This window comes from Argopecten irradians, chromosome 9 (genome assembly GCF_041381155.1).
Source record: "Argopecten irradians isolate NY chromosome 9, Ai_NY, whole genome shotgun sequence".
In the NCBI taxonomy this organism is placed as follows: domain Eukaryota; kingdom Metazoa; phylum Mollusca; class Bivalvia; order Pectinida; family Pectinidae; genus Argopecten; species Argopecten irradians.
The window spans coordinates 41,856,603-41,884,359 of record NC_091142.1 but is presented as its reverse complement, the minus strand read 5'-3'; the positions used below and the strand labels follow the sequence as shown (position 1 = coordinate 41,884,359).

General features: G+C 34.3%; 1 protein-coding gene across 4 annotated transcripts in view; it reads left to right on the top strand.

Moving 5' to 3' along the window:
- Positions 1–470: 470 nt before the first annotated feature.
- The window catches only part of LOC138332370 (uncharacterized), a 64,612-nt gene continuing 37,325 nt past the window's right edge, over positions 471–27,757 (top strand). Inside the window, exons 1-4 of one of the 4 annotated variants that reach the window (XM_069280448.1) lie at positions 475–597; positions 15,194–15,306; positions 19,194–19,304; positions 22,860–22,958. In XM_069280448.1, the coding sequence (XP_069136549.1) occupies positions 584–597; positions 15,194–15,306; positions 19,194–19,304; positions 22,860–22,958 (337 nt within the window). In that variant the 5' untranslated portion in view covers positions 475–583. Of the gene's footprint in view, positions 598–5,056; positions 5,222–15,193; positions 15,307–19,193; positions 19,305–22,859; positions 22,959–27,757 lie in introns of those variants that run through there. The other 3 variants (XM_069280449.1, XM_069280450.1, XM_069280451.1) reach the window with 3 other exon arrangements.

Here is a 27,757-nt window from a genome sequence, read left to right as displayed (position 1 = left end):
GTTTTGAGAAAATAATGTTTTATTAGAATGTTGATATATTTAGGAAATATAGACCTTTCATTTAGTGTATATAGGGAACATAGTTCAAGTTTACTCCAGTACGGAGACCTTTGAGTACTGTAAAGGCTGTAATAGTAATCTGGTATAGGTTTACGCATCTCGCTTTAGTTGGTAGATAGCACCTTGCCATTTAAACGCTATATTTTACGGAGACACTGAAAGTCGATTGTTTACAAGTGGAGATCTAGTTAGAGATAATATAAGTATCGCATTGCGGAAATGACCTTGGTCCATATTAGGCACCTATCAGGTAAGCTGTTCAGGTTGGTCTTTAGAACAATTTGGGATTTAATAAATAATGATTGTTATTGAAGCCGTACAAATATAGAGGTACGCGCTTTACATAATATAGTTTTTCCTATAGTTTTAGAAGTTGATACGTGCCGTTACTTTGTGAGGATGTGTTTGTTATTAGACTTGTGTGAGAATTATGTGAAAAAGCCTGGCCAGGATTAGTGTGAAAGTAAGATGTGAATTTATAATGTGTTGCTAACTGTTTGTATATTGGATTCACTGTGGATTAATGAAGTCTTTTTCGTAAGTCATTTACATTTGTCTGGTACTTTCTGGTATAAACTATAATATAGCTAGAATAAATGTAGCTACATTCATATGTATATGTACACTGTATCTTTCAAACGATTTTGCGCATAGTTAAGTCTGAATATCTAAAATTAATGTAATTTCGTAATGCAATAGTTTGAATTAATAAAGCTGTCCTGCTTTTATATATTTATATGATTTGTTTTAGTTATTTATATACAATCAAATTTTAAAACTAAATTATTGTTCATGTTAACAATAGAAATAAAATGAAGATGTTTATTAGATATGTAGTAAATCAACATTGTAAAAGTCACATCGTCCGCACACAGCACAGACCGCACATCTTCTGCACATCGTGCATACATCGATATCGTGCGCACATTGTCCGCACATCGTGCCCACACCGCACATCGTTTAACGTCGTGCGGTCACAAAACCGTATCGCAACACATTTCATCGCAAAAAGAACATATGTACGTCTTGTCGTCACCATTAGTATAGACACAATGGCATATCTCACGTCAAAAGTGAACTGTATGCTTTCAAATTATGATTGAATGTGGCTAGGTTTAGTACACCAAAAAACGCTGTTTTATGTGTCAACACCACTGAACTGAAGTGATATCAATGACCTACATTTGTATATTGTACGATGGTCGAAAACGGACTGGCAGAATTGTGTTACTAGTAACACTTTTCGTCAGCAAAAAATGCATGTACAAATTTTGTTTCAAAAATTTATTGTTATAAGGATGCTATAGTATAGTTGCAATATTGTAGCTCAAAAGACTTTTTGACATATAATGGTGTCGTATTAGAGCTACAATTGGTGCCTTTTACTGCTAATGGAGCAAAATAATGATCGTGCAAATCATTATTAAAACGTCTGCGTGCATTTTATTCTACTGTTTTATATCACTTATCTACTAGGCAATAAAACTGAACCGTATAAAACATCAAATTCACAGCGAGACATTATTTTTTCACATATGATTATGATGGTCTTTTGCGAAGGAAAAATTATACGGCAAGTCTACAAATTAATTAATTTGACCTCTTGTGAGCTGTGCATTATATATTTAGAATGGTCGTTATGTTCGTTTTGGACAAAAGTATTATACACATGCATGTATACGCATAAGATAATTGGAAACCTACAACAAAGTATAGAAAATTGAGCCCGAGGGATTTTCTGAGACAGTTCTCCACTACGACATATAGGGACCATTTTGTATCCGGACGAAAGATATAGTAGGCCCGGTACGTATAATCGTTCTAGTTATACTGTAGTGGTACGTTTTCGTCAACAAAATATGTACATAACATGTTGTTGTGATAGTAGTAGATTTGTCTGTACATGGAATGTGTTCATGACAAAAACGTATAGTTTGGAAATCTATTGGATCCATATTCCTATTAATATTCTTTTTTTTCTGTGATTTTTTCTTACTCGGTCATATGGTGACTTTAACTGATAAGGACGTGACATCAAAAGCAAAACGCGATGTTTACTTTACAGCAGTGAGTCACGATATACTATATAAGACGTACCCCATTTAGACTTATATATAGACTTGTTTTAGTGATATTCTTAAAATAGTATGGGTCAAAATTAATTCGAGCCCCCTCCCCCCCTTTTTTTCTTCTTCTTGATTAATAGGCAAAAAAGCCCAGTGATATATATAGGCAGGATTACTACTACGAAAAATACGTCTAGTGTTTACCATATGAATACGGCGGTTTCGCAGTTTCAGGATGGCAAATAACTTTGAATATGTGTTTGATGATATGCTATAGCTATCCAGATGGTACATTTAAGCTTAAATATGTATTAAACTCAATGCATTTGAAAATCTTAAAACCGTTTTATTCTTTCAAAGCCTTAACAGGTAAAGTCAGCATATGACCGTGTAATGATCAACCACAGAACTAAGGAATGTTAATTGCTATACGGATTCATTAGATTCTCGCTAACAATGCGTTTTTGTCACGTACACTTTTCATGAACATACATTTCTACTACTATCATAACAATAGGTTTTCGTAAAAAAAATATGTACAGTCAAATTTTGCTGACAGAAACGTACTACTATAACATGCTTACAAATGTATAACAATAGGTTTTTGACACAAAATTTGTGCGTACATATTTTGCTGACGAAAACGTGTTACTAGTAACACAATTTTGGCAATCCGTTTTCGGCTATCGTAATACTGAACCATGCCATGCCTGTCATCAGCTCCTAGCGGAGTGATAGTACTAAATATTTACTCAATTATTAAATATTATGGCTTTACAATTGGTCGCAGCAATCACGACCAAAACACTTCCGACCAATAGTTGATACTGCAATCAGACAGGTAGGGAGGGTGTAAGGCATAGGTGTAGTTAGGTAGTGTGATGGCACGTAGGGAGGGTGTAAGGTAATACTTGTAGTTAGGTAGTTTGAGGACATGTAGGGAGGGTGTAAGGTAACAGGTGTAGTTAGGTAGTGTGAGGACATGTAGGGAGGGTGTAAGGTAATAGGTGTAGTTAGGTAGTGTGAGGACATGTAGGGAGGGTGTAAGGTAACAGGTGTAGTTAGGTAGTGTGAGGACATGTAGGGAGGGTGTAAGGTAACAGGTGTAGTTAGGTAGTGTGAGGACATGTAGGGAGGGTGTAAGGTAACAGGTGTAGTTAGGTAGTGTGAGGACATGTAGGGAGGGTGTAAGGTAACAGGTGTAGTTAGGTAGTGTGAGGACATGTAGGGAGGGTGTAAGGTAACAGGTGTAGTTAGGTAGTGTGAGGACATGTAGGGAGGGTGTAAGGTAACAGGTGTAGTTATGTAGTGTGAGGACATGTAGGGAGGGTGTAAGGTAACAGGTGTAGTTAGGTAGTGTGAGGACATGTAGGGAAGGTGTAAGGTAACAACTGTATTTAGGTAGTGTGAGGACATGTAGGAAGGGTGTAAGGTAATAGGTGTAGTTAGGTAGTGTGAGGACATGTAGGGAGGGTGTAAGGTAACAGGTGTAGTTAGGTAGTGTGAGGACATGTAGGGAGGGTGTAAGGTAATAGGTGTAGTTAGGTAGTGTGAGGACATGTAGGGAGGGTGTAAGGTAACAACTGTATTTAGATAGTGTGAGGACATGTTGGAAGGGTGTAAGGTAACAGGTGTAGTTAGGTAGTGTGAGGACATGTAGGGAGGGTGTAAGGTAACAGGTGTAGTTAGGTTGTGTGAGGACCTGTAGGGAGGTGTGAGGTAACAACTGTATTTAGATAGTGTGAGGACATGTTGGAAGGGTGTAAGGTAACAGGTGTAGTTAGGTAGTGTGAGGACATGTAGGGAGGGTGTAAGGTAACAGGTGTAGTTAGGTTGTGTGAGGACATGTAGGGAGGTGTGAGGTAACAAGTGTAGTTAGGTAGTGTGAGGACATGTAGGCAGGGTGTAAGGTAATAGGTGTAGTTAGGTTGTGTGAGGACATGTAGGGAGGGTGTAAGGTAACAACTGTATTTAGGTAGTGTGAGGACATGTAGGGAGGGTGTAAGGTAACAGGTGTAGTTAGTTAGTGTGAGGACATGTAGGGAGGGTGTAAGGTAACAGGTGTAGTTAGGTAGTGTGAGGACATGTAGGGAGGGTGTAAGGTAACAGGTGTAGTTAGGTAGTGTGAGGACATGTAGGGAGGGTGTAAGGTAACAGGTGTAGTTAGGTAGTGTGAGGACATGTAGGGAGGGTGTAAGGTAACAGGTGTAGTTAGGTAGTGTGAGGACAAGTATTGAGGGTGTAAGGTAACATTTGTAGTTAGGTAGTGTGAGGACATGTAGGGAGGGTGTTAGGTAACAGGTGTAGTTATGTATTAGATGTCTATAATCAATGGTTACCGGTATATTTAATGCACATTTAAGCAATATATAAAAAAGAAATCAAATGAAGTACGTTTCATGAGGAATCCTAATCTACATCTCATCAGAGTGTTGTGAAAGCATAATGGGACTTTAAGCAATATATATGGTGTGTAAATTAATGTACATTATATTGTTCCATGGATTCTTCTGGATTGCATTAATCATGTCCTAAACTATAACTGCATAATTTCCGACGTGAAATGTATTTAATATGTTGTTTTCCGTGTATATTTAATGCACATAAATAACCAAGGGAAAGTATAAGTAAAAAGTAACGCACATCAAATATGTATTGACATATTTTAATGCATAAACAAATCCCCAAAAAACATCAAAATTAATGCTGTTCAACGATGCACATGAGATAAGCATTTTTCTGGTTCTCTCTGGACGTAATTCCCAGGTTTTTTTACAACATCACTTATTTTACATTTAAATGCAGACAACATAAAGGTTATATGGATATCGTGACTAGTTCAGCTTTGTTCAGTTTTTGTAGATTAAAAGATAAAAATCTGTATCAAATATCTTTAGAGTTATCCGTGTTGGGGAGCGTGCCTTTAAATAAGTAACCAAGTCTGACGTGTTTAACTAGTAGCATCACTTGCACAAAGATAACGATATCATTGGAATCCGGAGCTTCACATTTATAAACCACGACATCATTTGGAATAAGAGACTTTATAACCAGGACACCACACTTTTGGACGGCCCTAACACAGCGATGGCAAGGTAATCTTTAACTTCATGTTGAGCTTCACATAATTACATCATTTTATTCCGCTATCATATTCCTTTTTTTATGCAATTCGAAAATGTTGCTAAACGCGAACTACTTTTTAGCTAAACGATGTTAAAGATGCAGCACTGCCGATATATGGTATATTATTTAGTGTTTCCCTTCAGTTACAAAGGTTACTTCCTTTACACCATTATCACCATTTAAATGTTTGAGCTTCTTATTTTACTTTAAGATAAAAATAATAAAGAATGATAAATTGTGTCCCGAAATTAAGTGTTCATTGCGCATCCACCAAAACCTAAGCAGGTTTCATGTATTATTTTTTGAGTGTTAATTAGACATACAATACAAGAGTAAACAACAAATATCTCGCTATACATTAAATAATTCGTAAAACTGATAATATCTGTTTATGTTGGGAATGACTTTATCAGCACCTGTAGAAACCTCTCCTTATCTCACGCGACCGGAATAACCTGTCAGCCGTCGATATCGAGGTCAAAGTGAATTGTCTGACCGCCCAAATATGCCTATTTTCTCGCCTTATAACTGTACTATAACTGATGTGCTATCACTTATATCGACGGTCACAGGGAAAATTGATAATATCATTTTTCTACATTTATGATTAATCTTGAGTGAAATTAAACGTGCAACTTTTTAATAGCTCGAACGTAAATAACTAAAAATGTGGAATTCGATGTTAAAATGATTTAATTTGTGCTCTAGTTGCTGGTATTTTCATGTAATTCTGAAGAAAACCTACCGAGGAATTCAGTTATAGAAAATATAATGACATGTTCCTGTATCTGTGTCTTTGGTATTTTGTGAATTGCAAAGTTTGTGACTAAAATGAGATGTTACGTCAACAATATGTACAGTGATGATTGATGATTGCAAACATACAGTTAAACGTGTAAATGTTTTATCATCACCTAACGAAGATTTACGACTATTTGTTGAACTCAACATTGTCAGTTTCAGAATGCTACAAATAGGTTTTTATTGTCATATCCTTTCCATGGCCGTCCCAAATCGGAGTTTTCAAAGTACTTCAATATTATAGTATCATGAACTGATTTAAGAATAACGTACAGTATAGATGTTAGCGTCAAGTTTGTTTTCAAAATAAAGGCAGATTACTAGTATGCCGATATTCTAGCAGTGTTATTTATCGATCTGATAAGTGTTTTATTCCCCGGTTTTTTTGTGAGATAATCCCTAGTTGCGTTTTTAACTATTGTGAGAGCAACCAACTAAATAATTTTACATAGACCACAGTGTTAAACTTTGTTCAAGTTTTGTACTGTATTATTAAAATAAAGGAATATAAGTTAGCTATTGTGCTCTATAATTAAAGTCTAGGTTCTCATATAACACTAGATAGAAAAAAAGTTTGGGTTCTTCTGCTCAAACTCCAACCAGGGTAGCTTTATTGAAATGAGGCGCATTTTGAACTAAAAAATTCGGAAATTCTAATGTTTTTACCTATTCATTATCAAAATTGATATTTTGAACCTAAATCTCAATATGAATTTCCAAATTCATATCATGGTTATATAGGAATAATTACCTTTCAGATTTTTTTTTTCTTTTGAAATTCATTATTAGCCAGCCAAATAGCGGCCGGGCTAAAATTCTATCCTGGACTCAATCTTGTATACACAGGGACCACTTCGAAGGTCTTTTTTAATTTAGTTGGTTGTTCCCTATTGTAAGGCAAAATATGAGGGAATCTGGTCGTATGTATTTCGGTGATACAGAACAATGAAACGGCAATGTATCCATATGCATTCCAAGTAGATATTTTTGGTCAGTGCCCGAGATATATGTACATACAATGTAAAAGAACAATGTTTGTTTCCTGTAAAAATGACTCGCTTGCTGGGGTAAACTTAGGAATAAAAGAAGGGTCTGATATGTTTGATGCGTTCGTTGAGTTCTTACTTCAACAAGACAATAAAAGTGAAGAATGCTTCAAAGGTAATGCCTTTGAAAATATGATGTCGGCGAGTAAAACAAATACCAAAATATTCCACCAAGTTTGGTGACAATATATTGAGTGCAGAAGAGGCTAAGGTTATTGAAGGTTAAATTATTTACATTCTACTGAAATCCTGTTAATATTAGATATATTGAATATTGAATTACATAGTTGTGGGTCATCACACTAATATTATCTATGATCACCATGGCAAGGCAGGATCAGCATGATTATAAGTCAAACTTTAAAAATTGTTTGTTTTACAATACAATGTGTAAGTACGCTTTTATTAAATGTTCCTTTATTAAGGTTATATTATAGCGGACAACAGCATTTAATAGATTAATTTAATAACAGATACATGTAGCCTAAACACAATTGTGTGCTCCATATCAAGTATAATTAGACCGACCATCTATGCAACATTGTCTATTCTACCACTTGCAGGAACAAAAATGGTCAAAGTGTAAGCATCTCATACAAGGCATTATGTTTTATTTTCGTGTTTGGCTTTTTGCCTTGCTAACTGACAGGATTTTGGAATTCCAAAGGACGCAGAACAGAAAAAACACAGTCCATCGTAGGTTCCGCATGCAGAGCAGAGTATGCTCAACTTTTCTTCAGAACACCTGTTGTTATACCCCCGCAACGGAGTTGAGGAGGGGTATACTGGAATTGGGTTTTCCGTCTGTTTAGACACAACTTTGTGCGGCGAACTCCTCCTAAACTACTTGACAGATTTTGATGCGTTTCACATAGTTGACCCCTATCACCTTGTATGCACTCGGTAATCCTCAACACAGCCTGTTGCATAGAGTTCCAATATCAGTACACTGGCCTTTCTGCAATTATTCTTTTAAGTTCATGTAGTGTGAATGAAATATGTTTATGGACGGCAGAATCATCCTATTACATCACTTATAATCCTTTAAAAATGTAGGAATCAATGTTGATAGTAATTTTCAGTATTTCAACACTTGCACCAAAACCTTAACCTGGTAATTTCGTACCATTTAGGCCTCTTGAAATTCTCAGACTCCAGCATTTTCTTCCCCCTTAAAGTGTCTGATGATATCCATCACAACACTTATGATCCCATATCAATGTAGAAATCGACCATTGCCATTTTTTTCAGAATAAGACTTGCACGAAAACTTTAAAGGGACATGAACTTTCAATAGGTTGTTCTGTATGCTGATATATTGTTTTCAGATGATGTTTATTGAATATTTTATTTCAACGATTAGCTACCCCAGAAATGATAAATGTTGGTCATTGTCTGTCAATATCTGAGTAACATTTGGTCTAATTAGTAATATAACATGTTCTTGTATTAAAATGTATTTATATTATGTGTGTTGTGTGAATGGAGTATGCAAAAGAGTTATCTCCCTTTATCTGTTGTAAAATTTCATTTCAAAACTTAAGTATAATATCTATAATTGATGTAAGTTTAAACTATTACTTTTACCACCATTGGAGAGAATTTATATAGGCTTTGCCTGTTATTTAATCCATTTGACTTGTAACATCTTTGTCAATAAAATTTGTTGAAATGACAAAAAATGATAAAAATAGACAGTCATATTCTATTTATGGAACACAATACGAAAACTGGTCGAAAGCGAGGTTATAATGAACAAAAAACTTGCTGACATGACATGGAATACATTTTAAGATTATTTTTTTTTTATTCACGAAGGTTGGCATATGAAGTATAAGCCATATTTGTTAACATTCGTTATAAAACGATTTGTATTTAGCGGCGTAAGAATGATAAGTCAAAAGTCAAACGAGACCTTTCATTCGACGGGGCACCGCGAAGGAATGTTGTCTTACTTAGTTTTTCGTTTGTTTTCGCTTCACATACGTTTTTTACCAACAATTTTGTTTACATTCAATTAATTTGTGCTTTTATCTTCAGAATATGTGGAATATTTGTCATTCTGAAAGACAACTTTATATTTCCTGGAAGACAGAAGATTATTTCATGTATATATGTATATATACTCATTTTCATTCCTACTAATATCGGTTGGTACCTTTGAAAGTTTAGAGAATCGAACGTTTCATGTTTTGGTAATTTTAATAACTTACTTGTTATTATTAATTACTTATTTATTACTACTTACTTGTTATCATTAATTACTTATTTATTACCACTTACTTGTTATCATTAATTACTTATTTATTACCACTTACTTGTTATCATTAATTACTTATTTGTTACTACTTACTTGTTATCATTAATTACTTATTTATTACCACTTACTTGTTATTATTAATTACTTATTTATTACTACTTACTTGTTACCTGCACACATATGCCAGAATAGGTTAGCTTTTGTTAAATGTTAAATTTTTTTTTTAAATAAATCATTTGAGAAGATCATATACTTTACATTAAAAGGATTTTTGTAGTCAAAAATGATAATTTCAGTTTAAGCTGGAAATGACTTTATTTAGTAGAAATCTCTCCGTGCCGCGCGCGACCGGGATAACCTATAAGACGTCGATATAGAAGTCCAAAATTCTGACCGCCCGATTATGCATATTTTCTAGCTCTAAACCGTGTGACGTCATAATAGCCGTGGCTTATACAGCTGTACTATAACGGATGTGCTATCACTTACATCGACGGTCACAGGAAAAGCCGATCAGCGATTGTTTATGATTACTTTTGAGTGAAGTTAATCGTACAAAAACTTTGGCTCGAATGTAAATAACTAAAAGAGTGAAATTCGATGTTTCAAATACTCTAATTTATGTTCTAATAGTAGGTATCTTCGTGTAATTTTGAAAGAAAATCCACACAGAAATAAAAGTTTCGGAATTTTTGTCGAGGAGTTAAGCAACGAATAAGCTTTAATTAGATAATATTTCCATGCAGTCTGTATCTTTAATACATTGTGAATAACAAAGTTTGTGAATGTAAAATTATATTTTACGTAACAATTTAAAGAAATCCTTGATTAAAATATTGACGTACGTACACACCGATGATTGATCATTACAAACATTGTGTTGTACAATATTTGTATGTTGCTATCCGATTGAATTGATTATTTATTACAATACCTAAAACGTTTCAACATATGGTAGAGACAATTTATTTTTGATATTATAAAAGATCTAAATATTGAGATATTAAGCAAAACAAACTATTTTTCAGACCATGCGGTCGCTTTCAATTTTTAATCGATATGCGAGTAGATATTTGATTGATTTTAAACATATTTCTATTGTCGTAAATTATTGACAACAGGGATTGGACACAAGTTTTGCCAACTTAGTAACGTCCTCTCCCGAATACATAATATGAATATATACATAATGGACAGCAATGAAGACAATACATATATATAATATGAATCAAAATTTTCTATTTTAGGAATGAAGGAGAAAGGGGAAATATAGAGGAGTATAGGAGAGGAGAATAGTTATTTATTAAGTTATATTTATTTGTAAAAATGATAATTGTATACATAGTTATCTGACTGGCTGGGAAACACCGATCGGTTACTTCCTTAAAACGTTGTCCATTATACACATTCCATAGAAAACATTGCACTGAAGATTCACTCGAAGCCATTCCTTTCCTTGAAAATCTTTCAACTACACCAGCCAGCAGATACAACTAATTTATACTGTTGACATATGTATAACATGTAATCTATTAATTTAATCACCTAAGATACGGGGTAGATATAGGAAATGGGGTAGGATGCTCATAATGTCAAAACCTGCCAGTACTATCAATATAAATTTGGATGCGAGTAGATACGCCGATATAGATATATAATTAGCCATGCCTTTGGTTTGATGGTAATGTAATACCTGGACCAGGATGTTGTGGTTCATTCCCGCTCAGCCAACATGTTATTTTTGCTATATAAAATTTACCTGTGTAAAAGTTGGCTATAGTCTGTATCAAGTATGTCGATTAATTCCAGATGTAAAGATAAAAAGGGAAGCAGAATTTAGCTGTATTCAATGAAAATATATTTCTTATGAAATTATAAATTAAAACAATTGTGTGTGAATTTGGCTGTACCAAAGGTAAACCTCATGATATGTAAGTAAATATGTTTTGTTAAAATATAATGATTTTTTAAAATTATGTCTCAAAATAAGGATGCTAGTTAATGTTCATTGTATAATGATACATTTTTGTATAATTATAAAGGTTTTTTTTCTGGTTTATTAAATTAATCGGAAATTTACAATTTTTATTTTGATTAATTTTAATATCTTAATTAATCTCAAATATGTTTGACCTTATGGTACAGGGGAAGCACAGGTAAATACAGGTAAGTCATTTTCTAAAACAGACTATAACTTACCTGTTATTAGCCCCCATTGTTCTCTATTGTTCCTCCCCCTAATGTTAAAATAGGATATGTTGGCTGAGTGGGAGGACACCGATGTTGTGTAATAATTTCAGATGTTAAATACCATGGTAACACATACAATATTGGTTGACATTGTAACAAAACGGATGCTTCTGATTTGCTGAAATTTAAATAGTATCCGAACTAAATGAAAATTAATATATAGAGGTTACGAGGTATGCTGAATAACATGGTATCACTTTTTAAAAGATTTGTTGCCATGGTAACAAAAAGGAGTTATCTGATTGGTTGAAATCTAGAAATTATTAGAAATAAGTGAATATTGGTACATATGGGTTATGGGGTATGTTGAAGGAGATAGTAATAGTTTTAAATACATTGTTGTCATTGTAACGAAATACGGGCCCCCTGATTGATAAAAATTAAATCTGTAGCCTTAACGGTGCTCGCATTATTTTTTGATTAAATATATTTTGTTTGAAAATCAAATGTAACCCTGTTTTCCTCTTTAATCATTCTAATTCAATTAAAAATAGTTATTATCTACATAAGAGAGATGGATACTCTTAGTTTTGATTTTTGAGCTTAAGTTGCTGACGAAACTTTATTTCTTTCCAACAATAATTTGATTTCTGATATTTAAAGAAACTACATTTGTATTTATTTCACTAAAGAGCTTAGCTGTTTGTTTGATTTTTTGTACTGTTAGAGAAAATGCAAGAGTAAAAATGCACTAATTACTAATATACATGTTCATCGTGCGCACATCGTCCGCAAATCGTGCATACATCGTGCGCACATTGCGCGCCCATTGTTCGAACACCGCACATCGTGTAACGTTGTGCGGTCACAAAATTGTACTTTTTGTAAATGAAATATTATTTATTGTGTACCCGATTATAATGTTACTTACTAATTATTTTGACTACAAATTGATTTTTCAAGCACAAGATGTCAATTTCTGACAGAATAATATAAAAAGGGTATTTGGTTTGTACCAAATGTTTGGCGTGTTATTGATTTTGTCCACACTTTTAAAAACATGCCATATATATAATCTTTCAAAAGCTGAAATGTAGCCAGAGATGATAAAATTTGTCCTAGGTGACTGTAAATTCAAAATTGACCACAGTTACCGGAATAAAACAACAATTAGTGATAGATATGAAATTAGTGCATTTTATTCTTGCATTTTCGTTAACAGTACAAAAAATTCTAGCAACTAGGTATGGTCTAGAAATCAAATGATAATAGAAAGAAATGCTAGTAACTTAAACTAAAAAAAATCAATTAAGATTAATCTTCCCGTTTTAGACGGATAAAATTATTTGAAATTTGAATTTATGTAGATTAAACAGCGAAGCAGAATGTCATTTGATTTTCAAATAAAATATTTTTAAACTAAAAAGAATATCAACACCACAATGTTTACACAATTTGGACCAATTAGGGCCCTTTATTTGGTTATCATCACATCATGTATTTCAAAACTGTTATATACCTCATTCCGTCTTTGCTATTTCAGAGTTAGCTCCCTTGCGGGAAGGTATCGATTGTTTCGTCATTATTTCATGAGCGCAATTCACGTCGTTTTCTCCGAAACGTATGACGTTACGTTCGCAAACACGTGACATCACAATCGATACCTAACCACAAGGGTAGATAACTCTGTAATATGCAAATACAGAATAACCCATATGTGCCAATTTTCACTTATATCTAAAAATATCTAAATTTCAACCAATTAGAGTCACTCATTTAATTACCATGGATACCAAGCATTTCGAAAGTATTCCTAAGTTATACTAATTTTCACTGAAATATCTAATGACATCTAAATTTCAACCAATCAGGGGCCTCCATTTTGGTACCATGGCAACCAATCGGTTTGAAAGTGATACAATGATATTCAGCATACCCCATGACCCTTTTGTACCAATTTTCACTTCAATCTGACATTACCTAAATTTTAGCCAATCACAGGCATCAATTTTGATACCATGACGACCAATATTGTCGAAACTGTTATCATTATAGTTAGCGTCTAAAATTATCACTTTAAACTGATTTTCACTGAAATTGGACACTGAAACTGGAAATGTTTAGCTAGGTATATTAACAAAACAGAGTTGTTTCTACCTGCTCTCGCCATATTTTAATCACTCAAAATCTTTTTTCCAGGATTTTAATTTTGACACTTATTTACACAAGATAAAAATATGTCACAATATTTTGTTTTCCATTTTCTCCACAAGTGTTCATCTTTTGTTAAAATAATTATTTAAAAATAAATTTTCCGCAGAAAGATAAGATATAAATTATACTATCTACTGTAATAATTTATGAATAAAAATGTAGAATATTAAACAAAAGATAACCTCTTTTGGCATATTTGTGAAGGTAGTTTAATCAAACATGAACATGAAAGTTTCAGGCCCTACCCTAAGGGCCTTTTTAAAATCACAAAAGGAGCTTTATTTAAAGGGAAACTAGTAGTACTTTCAACATGCAAAGTTTAACGAAAATTGGGCTGTGGATAATTTCAATTGGCTTGAACACTACCTTTATATAGCTATATATCATCTACGTCCTTATTCAGACTGATCAGAACATCATTTTGATAGCATCATCAAATTGAACTAATAATCTAATCTAAAGTGAGATTTATTTGTTTGAAATGTTGTTAATGGAATGTTTTGAAACTGAAGATATGAATATCACAAAGCTAGAATAGACATTTACAAAAGATTGTGGACCTAACGTATACGCATATGCTTATTGTAAAGCCGCGCATTAATATGACGTCACAAGACCACATGACCGCATAGTAGCTCATTTAAGGAATGAATTTTTTTACTAATGTGTAAACTGCATTTGTTGGACAGAATATTTTTCCGTATAATGTCACTTACAAACTGTGTAATGAATTTATCCCGTCGAAGACCCTTTCAATGAAGTAACCGCAAAATGCATTATGTACTGAGTATGGAAATCAAAACGACTCAAAACTTAAAACAAAACAATTTTCACCTCATTGAAGACTCGAATGCGTTGTCAATGTCTTTTTCTGTTAAATAATCCTAAATAAGTGTTGCCGATTTCGGTTTGCTTTGAAAGTGGTCATCAGCGCTATCATTCAAACATTTTGTCTCCATCTCTTTTGAGTACCGTCGTCGCGAAGCGTTAATTGACCGCTATTTTGTTGCTAAATGATGTTAGGGGCAAAGAACGATAACTCTATCGTCCAAACCTGATACGATTTCTACAAACCAGATACGAATAAAGCTTGGATATCACGTGACGTCATTTTAACCAATAGGAATACAATATCCTTGTCTGAGGCGGGATAAATGAAATGACACGCGTTAGCGCGTCATGTTCAAATAACTCTTAGTATTTTAAAATATTCATTTCATATGAAATTTTATGAAACTCGTCTCGGAGTTTTGCTTCTAAGACTTCTAAGACTCGTTTCATAAAATCTCATATGAAATGAAAAGGGAGACAATTTTAAATGTATCCCTCCACAGAGGGCCATAATTGTAAAGTGTAGCTCTTACAGTATGATATTTATACATGGAACTGTTGATATATCCTGTTTATATACTTTATTTTTCTACCTCCAGTAACTTTCCAACCATGAAGATGAACAGCAGATATAGAGGTGAGAAGGACGATATGTACAACGCACATGGACATGCTGGAAATATGTGTCGGGAAGTCATATTGGATAATTTGGGTAAGTGTTTGTCAACAACATTTCTTATTCAATACGTTATCTAAAATGTTTTGGAGATATCGTTATAAAGAGTTGTAGCACACGATATGTATTCTTAATGAGACAAAACATATCCCTCCGTATACATATAGGTACTGTCATGCATCGTTCCAAGACCTGATATATGACGAAAATCAATAAATTAATACATGGCCACCATACACGACGACAATTAACAAATATATCAAGGTAAAATATTTGTGAAAAATATTCACGACAAACCCGCATTATGTGCGTATAATATTATGTTGGCATACTTAGACAGAACAGAACCTTTGCGTGAAAATATTGATCTGTTGTTCACTGGAACTACGACTCCACACAAACCGATGTGTCGGAGTTCGATATCCAGATGGATAAAAAGTGTTATATTAGGTGTAGGAATTAATGTGACTGGGTTTGGTGCACATAGCACTCGTGTGGCAGCAAAAAGGGCAGCTGCCAAAGGAAAAGTACCACTGCAAGAAATTCTGAAGGCTGCAGACTGATCTAATGACTGTACTATTCGCCGTTTTTAGAACGGAGACTTAGACCAAGACACTGACAATTCATAATCGTTGGATTTTGCATTATTATTATTTTTATTAAAATCTGTTCATCAACAGCTTTTGTTCTCTAGTAGCCTTTTCTTCTTAATGTATTGTTTTAAAAGACATCGGGTACTAATAATATCAATCTTGTCCATTAGAACTTTTCAGCTTAGGGTGAAAAGACCTATTGATTTATTAGTATTACAAGCTGACCGACATTTACATAATATGATATGATATGATATGGATATGACGTACATAGCAACATTTTTTACATGATGAATAAACCGAATGGGTGTAGTGACTGACGCTTCATTCACTCCTAATAAAAGTGACGTCAATGGATGTTCGTGATCAAATTTAGAAAAGGGGTCAAAATACAGACATTAAACATTCATTTCCTGACATCGTAGTTTGTTCCTATAACAACTGTTACAGTAAATTATTATTGTCTGGTATCAAGTTCTTTGCCTGACTAATGTCGAAAACTAGTGCTGAAAGAGCATTGTTTATTGATATTGTTCCGCGTATTTTGTTGAGTGTAAGTTCACAAAGTCGCAGGGCGTCAGAATGCTTGTTTTCAACCGGAATAAACACCAGATTGATAAAGACCTTCCAAGTATGGGAACAGTGAATATTTGCGTCGGAGAAACAGGAACACACAAAGTTGGGTTTCACCAAAAGTAAGTAAGTAAGTGACAATATATTAATTTTGCTGTTACACTAAAAATATCATTCTGATTTCCGAAATATTGAAATTGTGTAGATACCTTTCACAATATTTCTATTATTATCACATGTTAACGATTTTTCATAATATTTAATTCATTTTTCGCATTTTTCTATATTTTCTGGTACTGAGCTCTATGCCGATACAAGTGTTGAAAATTAATTGTGTTTTGATTCTGCTCCGCTTTTTTGATGACTTTACATTCATAAAATAAACCCTGAGGGCGTCTACAGACGGGGGGCTTTCCTCAGGAATGTTCGGGAAAGTTCATAGTTACATCAGTATGTGTGTACGGTCACTCATCTTGCCTAAATATACAGAACTTCCGATTGTCGGAGAACAATTCTTGGAGCGTCTACGTGAATAATAAGTAAGCAGATCATGCACAGGTTTCCAGAAAAAAAAACAACAAAAAAACATTACAGGTAGCCTATCCGAAACGGTACCATCAGCTTTACCTCCTTCTTTGCATTCAAAATAGGCCTACACACACCATGCAAACACTTGTCTATCCTCCGTACTAAAATATAAAAGACATGACTCTGAAGAATTCAGTCTATATCGCGTTCGTAGACAGATTTAACCATGACAAACATTCAGCAGCTCAACGGTCATACCATCAATAGGCAATATAAAAGTAACTTTCCTCGGTTGAAAATCAAATATGGCGACTCGCTCCACTTCTGACCGCATCACTTACCTGACAAAGATACATACCGGTAGTCGTTCCGCCTCGGTTATCTCATTTTTTTGTTCGATATAAACATTATTGACATATGATCAAATTGAAAAAAAAAATCAAAGCTGTCATTGTTATTTTTCAAATTAAACTGCAGCTATTACATTCAACAATCGGAACTATATTTACGGCCATCCTGACTACCGTAGTTACCCTCCTTAGCAACCAACTTTCGTTTTGAATTTGATCGCGAACATGTAAAAATATATTTTTTATGTAAATATATAGATTGAACAGTGTTTTGATTACGTTTAAAGGTGGTATGAACGCGTTAGCGCTACATGTAGAATATGTCTTTATCCCTTTGCGTTCATACCACCTTTAACAAAATCAAAACACTGTTCAATCACTTTATAATGTAAATGTATTTATTATTCTGCATTTAAAATTGTGTGCAAAAGACTACGAAGTCGTAAGAGATAATATAATAAACTTATTGTCGTGTTATATAGCACGAACTGAAGGGGTTAACGCAAAATGTTCATGTTGGTCGAAAATCCAATATGGCCGCCATGACGTCATACCGAGATAGTTTAAAACAGTTTTAACTGGAAAAAAACCGTATGAAATACAGCAAACATTTTTGATGTTTTATGAAGATCGAATTAAAGATAAACTTTTTTTCTGATATATCGTAATTACATGTAGGTCAAAGGTCAAATAAAAAAATGTTGCTATGGAGTCAAAGTTCACCTATTTTATTTTTTATTATAACAAAAAAATTTACAAATCAATGTAGAATGTCATTCTGGTGAATTTTATGTCTTTGATTTCTCGGTAGCACTTCTGGTTGAAGTTTTATGGCATTTTGAAAACAAACTTTGATCTTTGCTAAATTCCCGCCAAAATGTTTAATATAGTAATGTGTTTTTGTTTACGCTCTACAAGTAAAATGGGAAGACAAAGGACAAAAACTATTTCAGAATATTAAAGCCATTTATCTGAAGATGTGCAGTAAATAAAATCAAGTAGGTCAATAAATCCAATATGAACGCATTGACGTAGAAGCTAAAAACACAAAAACAGCTTTAACTCAAAAAGTATAAAACTGATTTAGAATCTGAAGATTATTGTTGTAGGGAATTTCCTTATACAACTTACTTTCATTACATGGTAATACAGCTCAAAGTTTACCTATTCTTACTATTTTCAGATTTATTTTTTTTATCATTTATTTTTTCCAGATTTTTTTTGCGTTAAATAGATGCAGTAAATCCTCCCTCCTGATTATTTTTACATCTTTGGATTTAAGATCGGTTATATTATAATTTTTTGGATAGTAAATAATATTTTACAAAGGAGTTTTTGACTATTTCGTCAATTATATTTTAAAGAATTCTTCCGATTCAAATAGTCCGATTAAAACCAAACTATTACAAAATGTTTTCTACGTATCTACGTATCATGTTAATATGCCGTCGATTAAAATTCAAATAAAGCCGTTATGACGTCACTATCAGTTTAATGTTTAATCTAGAGAGCCATAGCTCGTTAACCATTGAGCCAATGTCTTTAGTTTTTTTCTATAAGATGAAGAATAGTATATGGAGAAAGTTTGTAAGTGTACACTTTCCTCTAAAATATTAACTTCCGGTTGAAATTTTCGGTTTTTAACTTACCTGGTAATGATAGCATTGTAAACTAAATGCAGTGAAAATACCGCCAAATTGTCTATGACAATTTTTAGTTTTAAAATGTATTGATTATTTTTTTGTCTTCGCATACCTGAAGAAAAAGTGGTGATATTTTAATTTACATGTGTTTCTGTTTATCTAACGGTTTATTACATGTAATTAAGAACATTGAGTATTTAATGATAAAGTATACTCCGTATCTATGTTCTATAAAGGGAGGATACTTCTGTCAAGACCAAGGCAATCCCCAGTACAGCCAGTAAACATAGCAGATTTTGGAACAGCGGACGGAAACGCCTCTCTGTCTCTCATTAAGGAAATGATTGGTAAACAATTAAATCAATATATATCTATCTTTACTTATAATTTGTAGTTTGAATTTAGGAACTGTTATTCCGGATAGATATTATTTATTATAATTATCTTTTTATTCAGGATATTCATTTAATACAATATACAAATTTACTCAATAGACTCTCAAACAATTACACCCATACTTTAAAAAAAGTCCTACATTTGACGCATGCATATACCTGATGTATTCAGATATATTCATTTCACCCTCCACATAAATATTAAATTTTTGAACCTCGATGACCCCATTAAAATTTTCACAGAAGCGCTCACTTCTATCGCTACAAAAACCATACCAAAATCCGTGCCAAAACCTACAAAGTTTCGTCTCTCAAATGATTCATTTATCAATAGATCTGGTAGAAATTCCGCTCTGAGGCGGTACTTGGCTTCGCCAACCGTCTCAAACTATAACAATTTTAAAATTTGGAGAGCAAAAGCTCGAAGGTCTATCAAATCCGACAAGAAAAGTACTTGGAAAGAGTACGTCTCAAAAATTAATTCCAATACATCATCGAAGAAAGTTTGGGAAATGATTGGTAAAATCAGTGGGAAAAGAAAAGCAACACCATCCTCCCACCTCATTAACAACAATAAAATATTTTCTTCAAAATCCGAAATAGCCGACGCCTTTGCCAAAAATTTTGCTAAAAATTCATCCATCAAAAATCATTCCAAAAGATTTCAAAAATTTAAAAAGGAAAAGGAAAAGAGACGTCTTAATTTTAAATCCTCCAATAGTGAAAGTTACAATAGGCCTTTCGAGTTACCAGAATTGCTCGAGTCCCTTGAGAAATCAAAGGACTCGGCAGCTGGACCAGACGAAATTCCATATATGTTTTTAAAAACAATTACCAGACTCTTCACTAAAATGTCTTTTAACAATATTTAATCAAGTTTACTCTTCTGGCGAAATTCCCGAGTCTTGGAAGGAATCTACTATTATACCCCTTCCGAAGCCCGGGAAAGATGCTACCGATGCCAATAACTATCGTCCTATTTCATTGACGAGTTGTATTTGTAAAACTCTAGAACGTATGATAAATACCAGATTAGTTTGGTTCCTGGAATCAAACAATATTTTAAGTCCTTTGCAAAGCGGCTTTAGAAACCGCAGGGGAACGGTAGACCACTTAGTTAGACTAGAAACATTTATACGAGAAGCATTTGCCAAGAAAGAACATCTTTTGGCCGTATTCTTTGACCTTGAAAAGGCATACGACACAACTTGGCAATATGGAATCATGAACGATCTCCATGATATCGGTATACGTGGTAATTTGCCAAAGTTTATATCAAATTTTATATCTGACAGGCATTTCAAAGTTCGAACAGGTTCAACTTATTCAGAAACAGAAACACAGGAGATGGGCGTCCCTCAGGGTGGTATCTTGTCCGTCACACTTTTTGGACTAAAAATTAACAGCATAACCAAATGTCTTGGCCAATCTACGGAAGGGTCTCTATTTGTGGATGATTTCTTGATCTGTTACAGATCAAAAAACATGCACACTATAGAACGGCAACTACAACAATGTTTAGGCAAATTACAAAATTGGGCTGACGAAAATGGCTTTAGATTTTCAAGATCAAAAACTGTCTGTATGCACTTCTGTCAAAAACGAAAACCACACAATGATCCTGACCTCACACTCAATGGAATTAAAATTCCAGTAGTTGAACAAACTAAATTTCTTGGACTAATATTTGATTCGAAACTGTCCTTTGTTCCACATATCAAACATCTGAAGGATAAGTGCTCGAAGGCGCTGAACATTCTACGAGTTCTTTCCCATTCTGATTGGGGTGCAGACCGTGAAATGCTTCTACGTATCTATCGGGCACTTATTAGATCAAAACTTGACTACGGCTCTATTGTCTATGGATCGGCTCGCAGCTCCTATCTACAGATGCTTGACCCTATACAGAATCAGGGACTGCGTCTCGCACTTGGAGCTTTTCGAACAACACCTGTGAAGAGTCTCCATGTGGAAGCTAATGAGCCATCTCTAGACGATCGACGAAAGAAATTATCCTTACAGTATGCTGCTCAACTGAAATCCAACCCCAAAAAACCCTGCATTTAACCTTGTATTCAATCCACAACATCAAGAAATATTTACACAAAATCAAAAGCTCATACCAACATTTGGCATCAGAATTTCAAAATTTTTGCTGGAACTTAATGTAACTTTCGACACCATTGACGAGTACACCGTATCGGATGTACCACCATGGCTCATTCAAACACCTGATATCAATTTATCTCTACATGAGAGGGCAAAATCCAGTGCATTACCCGAAGAACACAAATCCTCCTTTCGGGAGTGCATTAGGGCTTTCCCTGACCATGTTCAGATCTACACTGACGGATCAAAAGATGGTGATAATGTTGCGGCAGCATGCTGTACATCTAATCACTGCTCCTCTATCCGACTCCCGGATACTGCCTCCATTTTCTCTGCGGAAGCATGTGCTATCGGTCTGGCGCTTGACCATATCGAAGAACACCGCATTGAAAAGGCAATCATCTGTTCAGACTCTATTTCGGTTCTTCAGGCTTTGAAATCAAGAAGCCCTAGAAATACTCTAATCCAAAATCTTTTAATCCGAACATTTCGATTATCTTCTAAAACTCAAATTACTTATCTCTGGATTCCCAGTCATGTGGGTATAAAAGGGAATGAACAGGCTGATAAAGCAGCTAAGACTGCTCTTCGCCTAGCACAAACAGATTTGAAACTACCATACACCGACATCAAACCTTCAATTCAGTCAGCCATCAAACACCATTGGCAACAAAGGTGGTCTACCGAAACAAACAATAAACTGTTTAAAATTCAACCTACACTTAATCATAAACTGTCCAGTCGGAAAGACCGCAGAGAGGAAGTTGTTCTCTCTCGGCTCCGAACTGGACACACATATTTTACACATTCCTATCTATTGAGAGGGGAGGATCCTCCCACATGCCATGCATGTGATTCTCCTCTCACAGTGGAGCATATTTTATTGCATTGTATTGATTTTAAACACATACGAGATAAATACTACGATGTCTCCGACATGTACACTTTGTTTCATGCCGTGAGACATAATCGTATTTTTAATTATCTCAAAGAGATCGGTATTTTAAGCAAAATATGAACGTTTTCTCATCATACATCGTATCAACTCAACATTTCATCGTTTCATCAACTTTTTGCATGAGTTTTCTCATGTGTTTTAGCCAAATTTATTTTATCCCATGCAAACTTTTTTGTTTTTATCAAATTAACGTTTACAATCTGTGTTTTAGTCCTTACTTGCTTTTTCTTACCCTGAACTTTTATCCTGATATTAATGTATGACTTGTAGTTTGGCCCTAAATGACCTTAGTTGTCGATGGGCCGTAAAACTCAAACAAACAAACAAACAAACAAACCCTCCACATACTTTCTTTATCTGTATTAAAATGTTAACAGTGACTGTCTATTTGTCTATTCTTTAGAAAACTGCTGATTTGTTTTCTATTATTTCCCTTTCAGATGTCGTACATACACACCTGGGGGATCAACATCCAATCGTTGTATACTATAATGATCATTCAAAGAACGACTTTAATCTTCTCAGCAAGGTTATACAAGGTAGGGAATTTATCTCGTCATGATGTGCTTTGATTTTAATCCCTAAACGATCCCGATATGATATATGTGATGGTGACTATGGAAACTATTAGTAAGTTTTGGCATCCAGTATACGTACCATGAGACTATGTTTTTGACCCCCCAGAATTTAGACTTGAATCTTGAGTTTTAAACACATATATTTGCACATGCCCCTATATAGTCAACGGGAGGGGATTTGCGTTAAAATTAGCGTAATCGCAATGACGTATGAATACAAACGCAGTTCAGGTTCATAAATTGACTAATTTCAAAATAACAATGAAGAATTTTTATTAGATCCAATTACACATGTATTTGACATCAAAACATAAGATGTGTTCAAGCATTGTTACGGTAATAAACTACAAAATAAATCGCTGATCGAGGCTACAAATGGGGGACTTTCCGCAGGAATGTTCGGGGTATCCCTGTACGGTCACTCATCTCACATAAATATACAGAACATCTGATTGTCGGTGAACAATTCTGGGAGCGTCTAAGCGAACAAAAGGTTTTCAATTTGCATTCAATATAGGCATACACACACGCAAACACTTGTCTATCCTCCGTAAAATGAAAAAAAGTCATGACTATGAAGAATTTGGTCTTAGACCAATACAAACATGCCAAACATTCAGCAGTTCAACGGTCATACCATCAATAGGCTATATCACAGTAACTTTATAATTCCTCGGTTGAAAATCAAATATTGCGGCTCGCTCCACATCGGACCGCATCACTACCCTGACAACGATACAAACCGGTAGTCGTTCCGCCTTGGTTATCTCAATTTTTATTCGAAATGGACATTATTGGTATATTATCAAATTGATAAAAAAGATATTTTGAAAATAATTGAAAAGTGTCAATCTTTAACACTCGAATCAACTCCTATCATCCAGAAGTTTTACCGCAGCAGTACTTTCAGTACTTTGATTATTTTTTTCTTATTTCTAAATTATAATCAGAAGTGAGTAAAATACTCATTGTATTTATACTGTTTTGATATAGATTGATAAATACATGTTCTTTGATATAACTTAAAAATATTTATACACTACTGAACAAGTATTTCACGAAATAAATGTATATGATTAATAAAAAAAAAAAAAAAAAAAAAAAAAAAAAGTGTCATTGTGGTATTTCAAACCAAACTGCAGCTATAACTTTCAACAATTGGAACTATATCATCGGTCATCCTGACTACCGTAATTACCCAACTTAGCAACCACCATTTTAAATTTGACGTAGAAGTAGATTTATTTATGTAAATATAAAGATTGAACAGTGTTTTGATTGCGTTAAAGGTGGTATGAACCCAATGCGCTAACGCGATACATTGAATATATATGCATTAGCCCGGCGGATTGGTGAAAAAATTGTGCTATTATGGTTGCAAGCATGAAACTTGGCATATATGTCAAGAAACATATTCTGAATGAATATTGATTAGGAGCCACTTGTAAAAAACATCCTAGACATATATGGCGGCCATTTTTCAAAATGGCCGCTACAAACACTAAAAATATCAATTTCCTTCAAATATATGAACCTTTTCATTGTCGTTTTCACTAAAAATACCAAACAATGGTAGAATAACGTATTAGTGTACACCGAAAATATGTTATCAAGTAAGAATTTGCATTATTGTCATCAAAACAACAAAATGCTGAGTCAGCAAAACGCAATATAGGACCATATTTTACATTTCAAGTTATGAATTGATAAAGACCGATTGTATAATATATTCACAAGAATGATATCTTTACTTTTAATTGGAATATTCGTCAAATATAATGGACCCATATGGATCATGTTCGAGTTCAAACAAAGAATGGACTCAGACACTCAGATAGGGTCATCTACTTAAAAAAAGAAACTCCTGTTTTCAATTTTTGGTGGATATGTATCAGAAATTATTTTATATGCATGATGATATTAGGGATTTCTAGCAGATCTTTCATAGAGTAATTTATAGAAATCATTGTGATTCATGAAGGGAAGAAGGCGACAGCAGATCACCAAGTAAGTATCCAAATACATTAATTTACAAGCATTTACTGCCAGTCTGTCTCTTAAAATTTAGCTGACTTCACCAGTTGCATAGTTCGAATCTGATAGTAGTAATGATGCTTAATTCAACTTAATTCGACATCACAAAGAGAAACTCCCAGTCGCGAAAGTATTTGCGTTTGGTTTTGTTATTGGAGTAGCATTCTTGTCACAGAAATGTGAATCATTGTGGAATTTGAAGAGTGAAAGGCGTCCGCAGAATACCAACTACGCTTCCAAATACCACAATGCAAACAGTTTCTGTCAGTCTATATGTTAAATGTTAATATACCTGTCTTCACTTACTCTGAAGACCACTCGTAGGTTTCGCATTCAAGAAAAGACCTAATTCGACTTAACAATATGTCGCCGTGATAATACTTCAGTTAGCATTACAGTTAACACCCTCCATGAAACCGCTATCATCGTCCACAGCAGCTTCCAACCATCCTTAATGACCCATCCCCATTTTTCAGGACTCGGTTAGTCCATGATCGCTTTGGATGCATTTCATCAATATACTCCCTGAAATGTTGCACTTTTGGTGTGCTGCTCAAATGCACCTGTAGTTGGCGGGATCATGTCCAGTGTTCTGCCTTTCTATGTAAACATCTATGGTTTTAGCATAAGTTTAGCATACATGAGCAGTGCAAACTTTTCTAATGTACTGAAACCCTTACTTGGTATATATTCCGGTTCCCCTGATAATGTTGGAAATGCTTGATTTGCTTCTTCGTATATTGTATAGGTATCCCAAGCAGTTTTCGTGCATTGTGTTTTACACATCTGGTGTAGGTATGGAATAATGGAAGGGTTAATGATTTTTCAGGGCCACAAGCGAAGGCAGTATCCTGAGCAGGGATGTATAGATAATTCCAAGTTTCAAAGGCCACCCATACTTCGCTGATGTTGACTTTGGTAACAGCTGCTACTACTACGGCATGAACTTCTGTATCTGTCCACTGTTTGGATGGAAACATTTTCATACACTTGTTTAACAGCATTAACAGCATCTGTCATATGAATGATCATCCTCATGTTGCCTTCCTTATGATTGCAGTGCGAGAGAAGTTCTTGTACAGATAAGACAGTAAAAAACATATTGTGCGTAGTTTTCGAATGTTATGACACAACCTAACCTGAAGATGGTTACTATAATTGCTCCGTCAAATATTCTGTTATCAGAGCTTCCACATACGTCTCGAGGTAATAAGATCAGATTTCAAACCTTACTTAAGTTGAGAGAGTGATGGTGGACAGGCGTGATTCTCAGCTAGGTCTTGACTGGCAAGCGATATGAAATCTTAAGAAAAGTGATTATGTTTTCAATGAGGATACATGTATTTGCAAACTTGTTTAAGATGTCTCTCTTGCGGATGGTTGGCTGAATTTTGCCAGTTTGTTCGTTCTTATTGGCTCTGCAATTGCGTTTGATCTGTCCACGAGGTGATCTTTAGTAAAGGCCAAAATTTTTTGGTTACCTTTAAATTCATTGTCTATATTCTGAACTATGTGACTATCAACGAGTCGGCTATGTCCCTTGTGTCGAGTCTTACAAGATCACGACTCTATGAATAGATTCCAGTTAAAACATCAACCAAGTTTCGGGCATGTTTGACAAGCGCATGATGACTTGTTTAGTTCTATGTGTTTATTTATGTTTGTTGGGGTTTTTAATGGATGTTTCGAATTCCGTTGTGATTATGACTAATTCTCGTCCTGCAACTCATAGCTTGGGGATTTGGTTTAAATTCAATAGCACATCGTTCGCTCTTGATCATAACATCGGTTTGATCATGAGCCAGGTCCATTGCAATGAACGAAAATGACCGTTTTGTGCATTGCGAAGTTTTGTTTCTGGATGCATTTTTCACAGTGCAACCATTTTAATGACATGGGCAGGTAACCACATCGCATAGTTTGTGTGATCTAGACTAAAAAAACATGTAGCTAGTTTCGTCAAACATAATATTGTTCACATATTTACCCTTTATATGCGAGGTGCACGTGCCGACAAAAATGCAGAAAGACATATATAATATATTGAGACGAAAAAAAAATTGTATTACTTATAATTTTGATCATTGGAAAGAAAAAATTGACATAGAAAAAGAAAGCTTCACAAACTTGTTCAAATTTATTTTTAGTGTTTTAATAGAAAATGATGAAAAAATGTTTCGATGGAAATTGTTTCATTGTATCATTCCAAATGGTCCTTTATAAAAAAAGGTAGCGTATTGTTGAAAATGAAAATTGTAAAATATGTAACGTCAAGGATGACTACAGTCATTATATTATTGAATGTCAATGTGTCGATCCACTTTGGAATCACGTTGGACAATCATTTGATAAACTTGGCTATACTATTGTATTAAAGCTGACAATGCAAGTTAAAAAGCATGCATTGGAAATTTAAAAAAAAATAATGATTTTTTTTTTTTTTTTTTTTTTTTGGAAAATTGTTTCTGAGACATTCCCCAGTTAAGGCAGTGTCGTATCCAAGGAAGTGGCAGCCATTTTTATTTTTGCTCTGCTTAGTTACCTTCACTGGCCAACCCCCTATATAAAGCACGGAACTAGACACACGTGCGTCATTTCAAGCATAACTTGTCTCGTATAGACATGCCCCGATATTTCAAATAACAATGTCAAACTGAAAATAAACACTGCACTCACCTGACAAGGTTTCATTGAAATAATACATGAATGTATTGTCAGCTAAATCC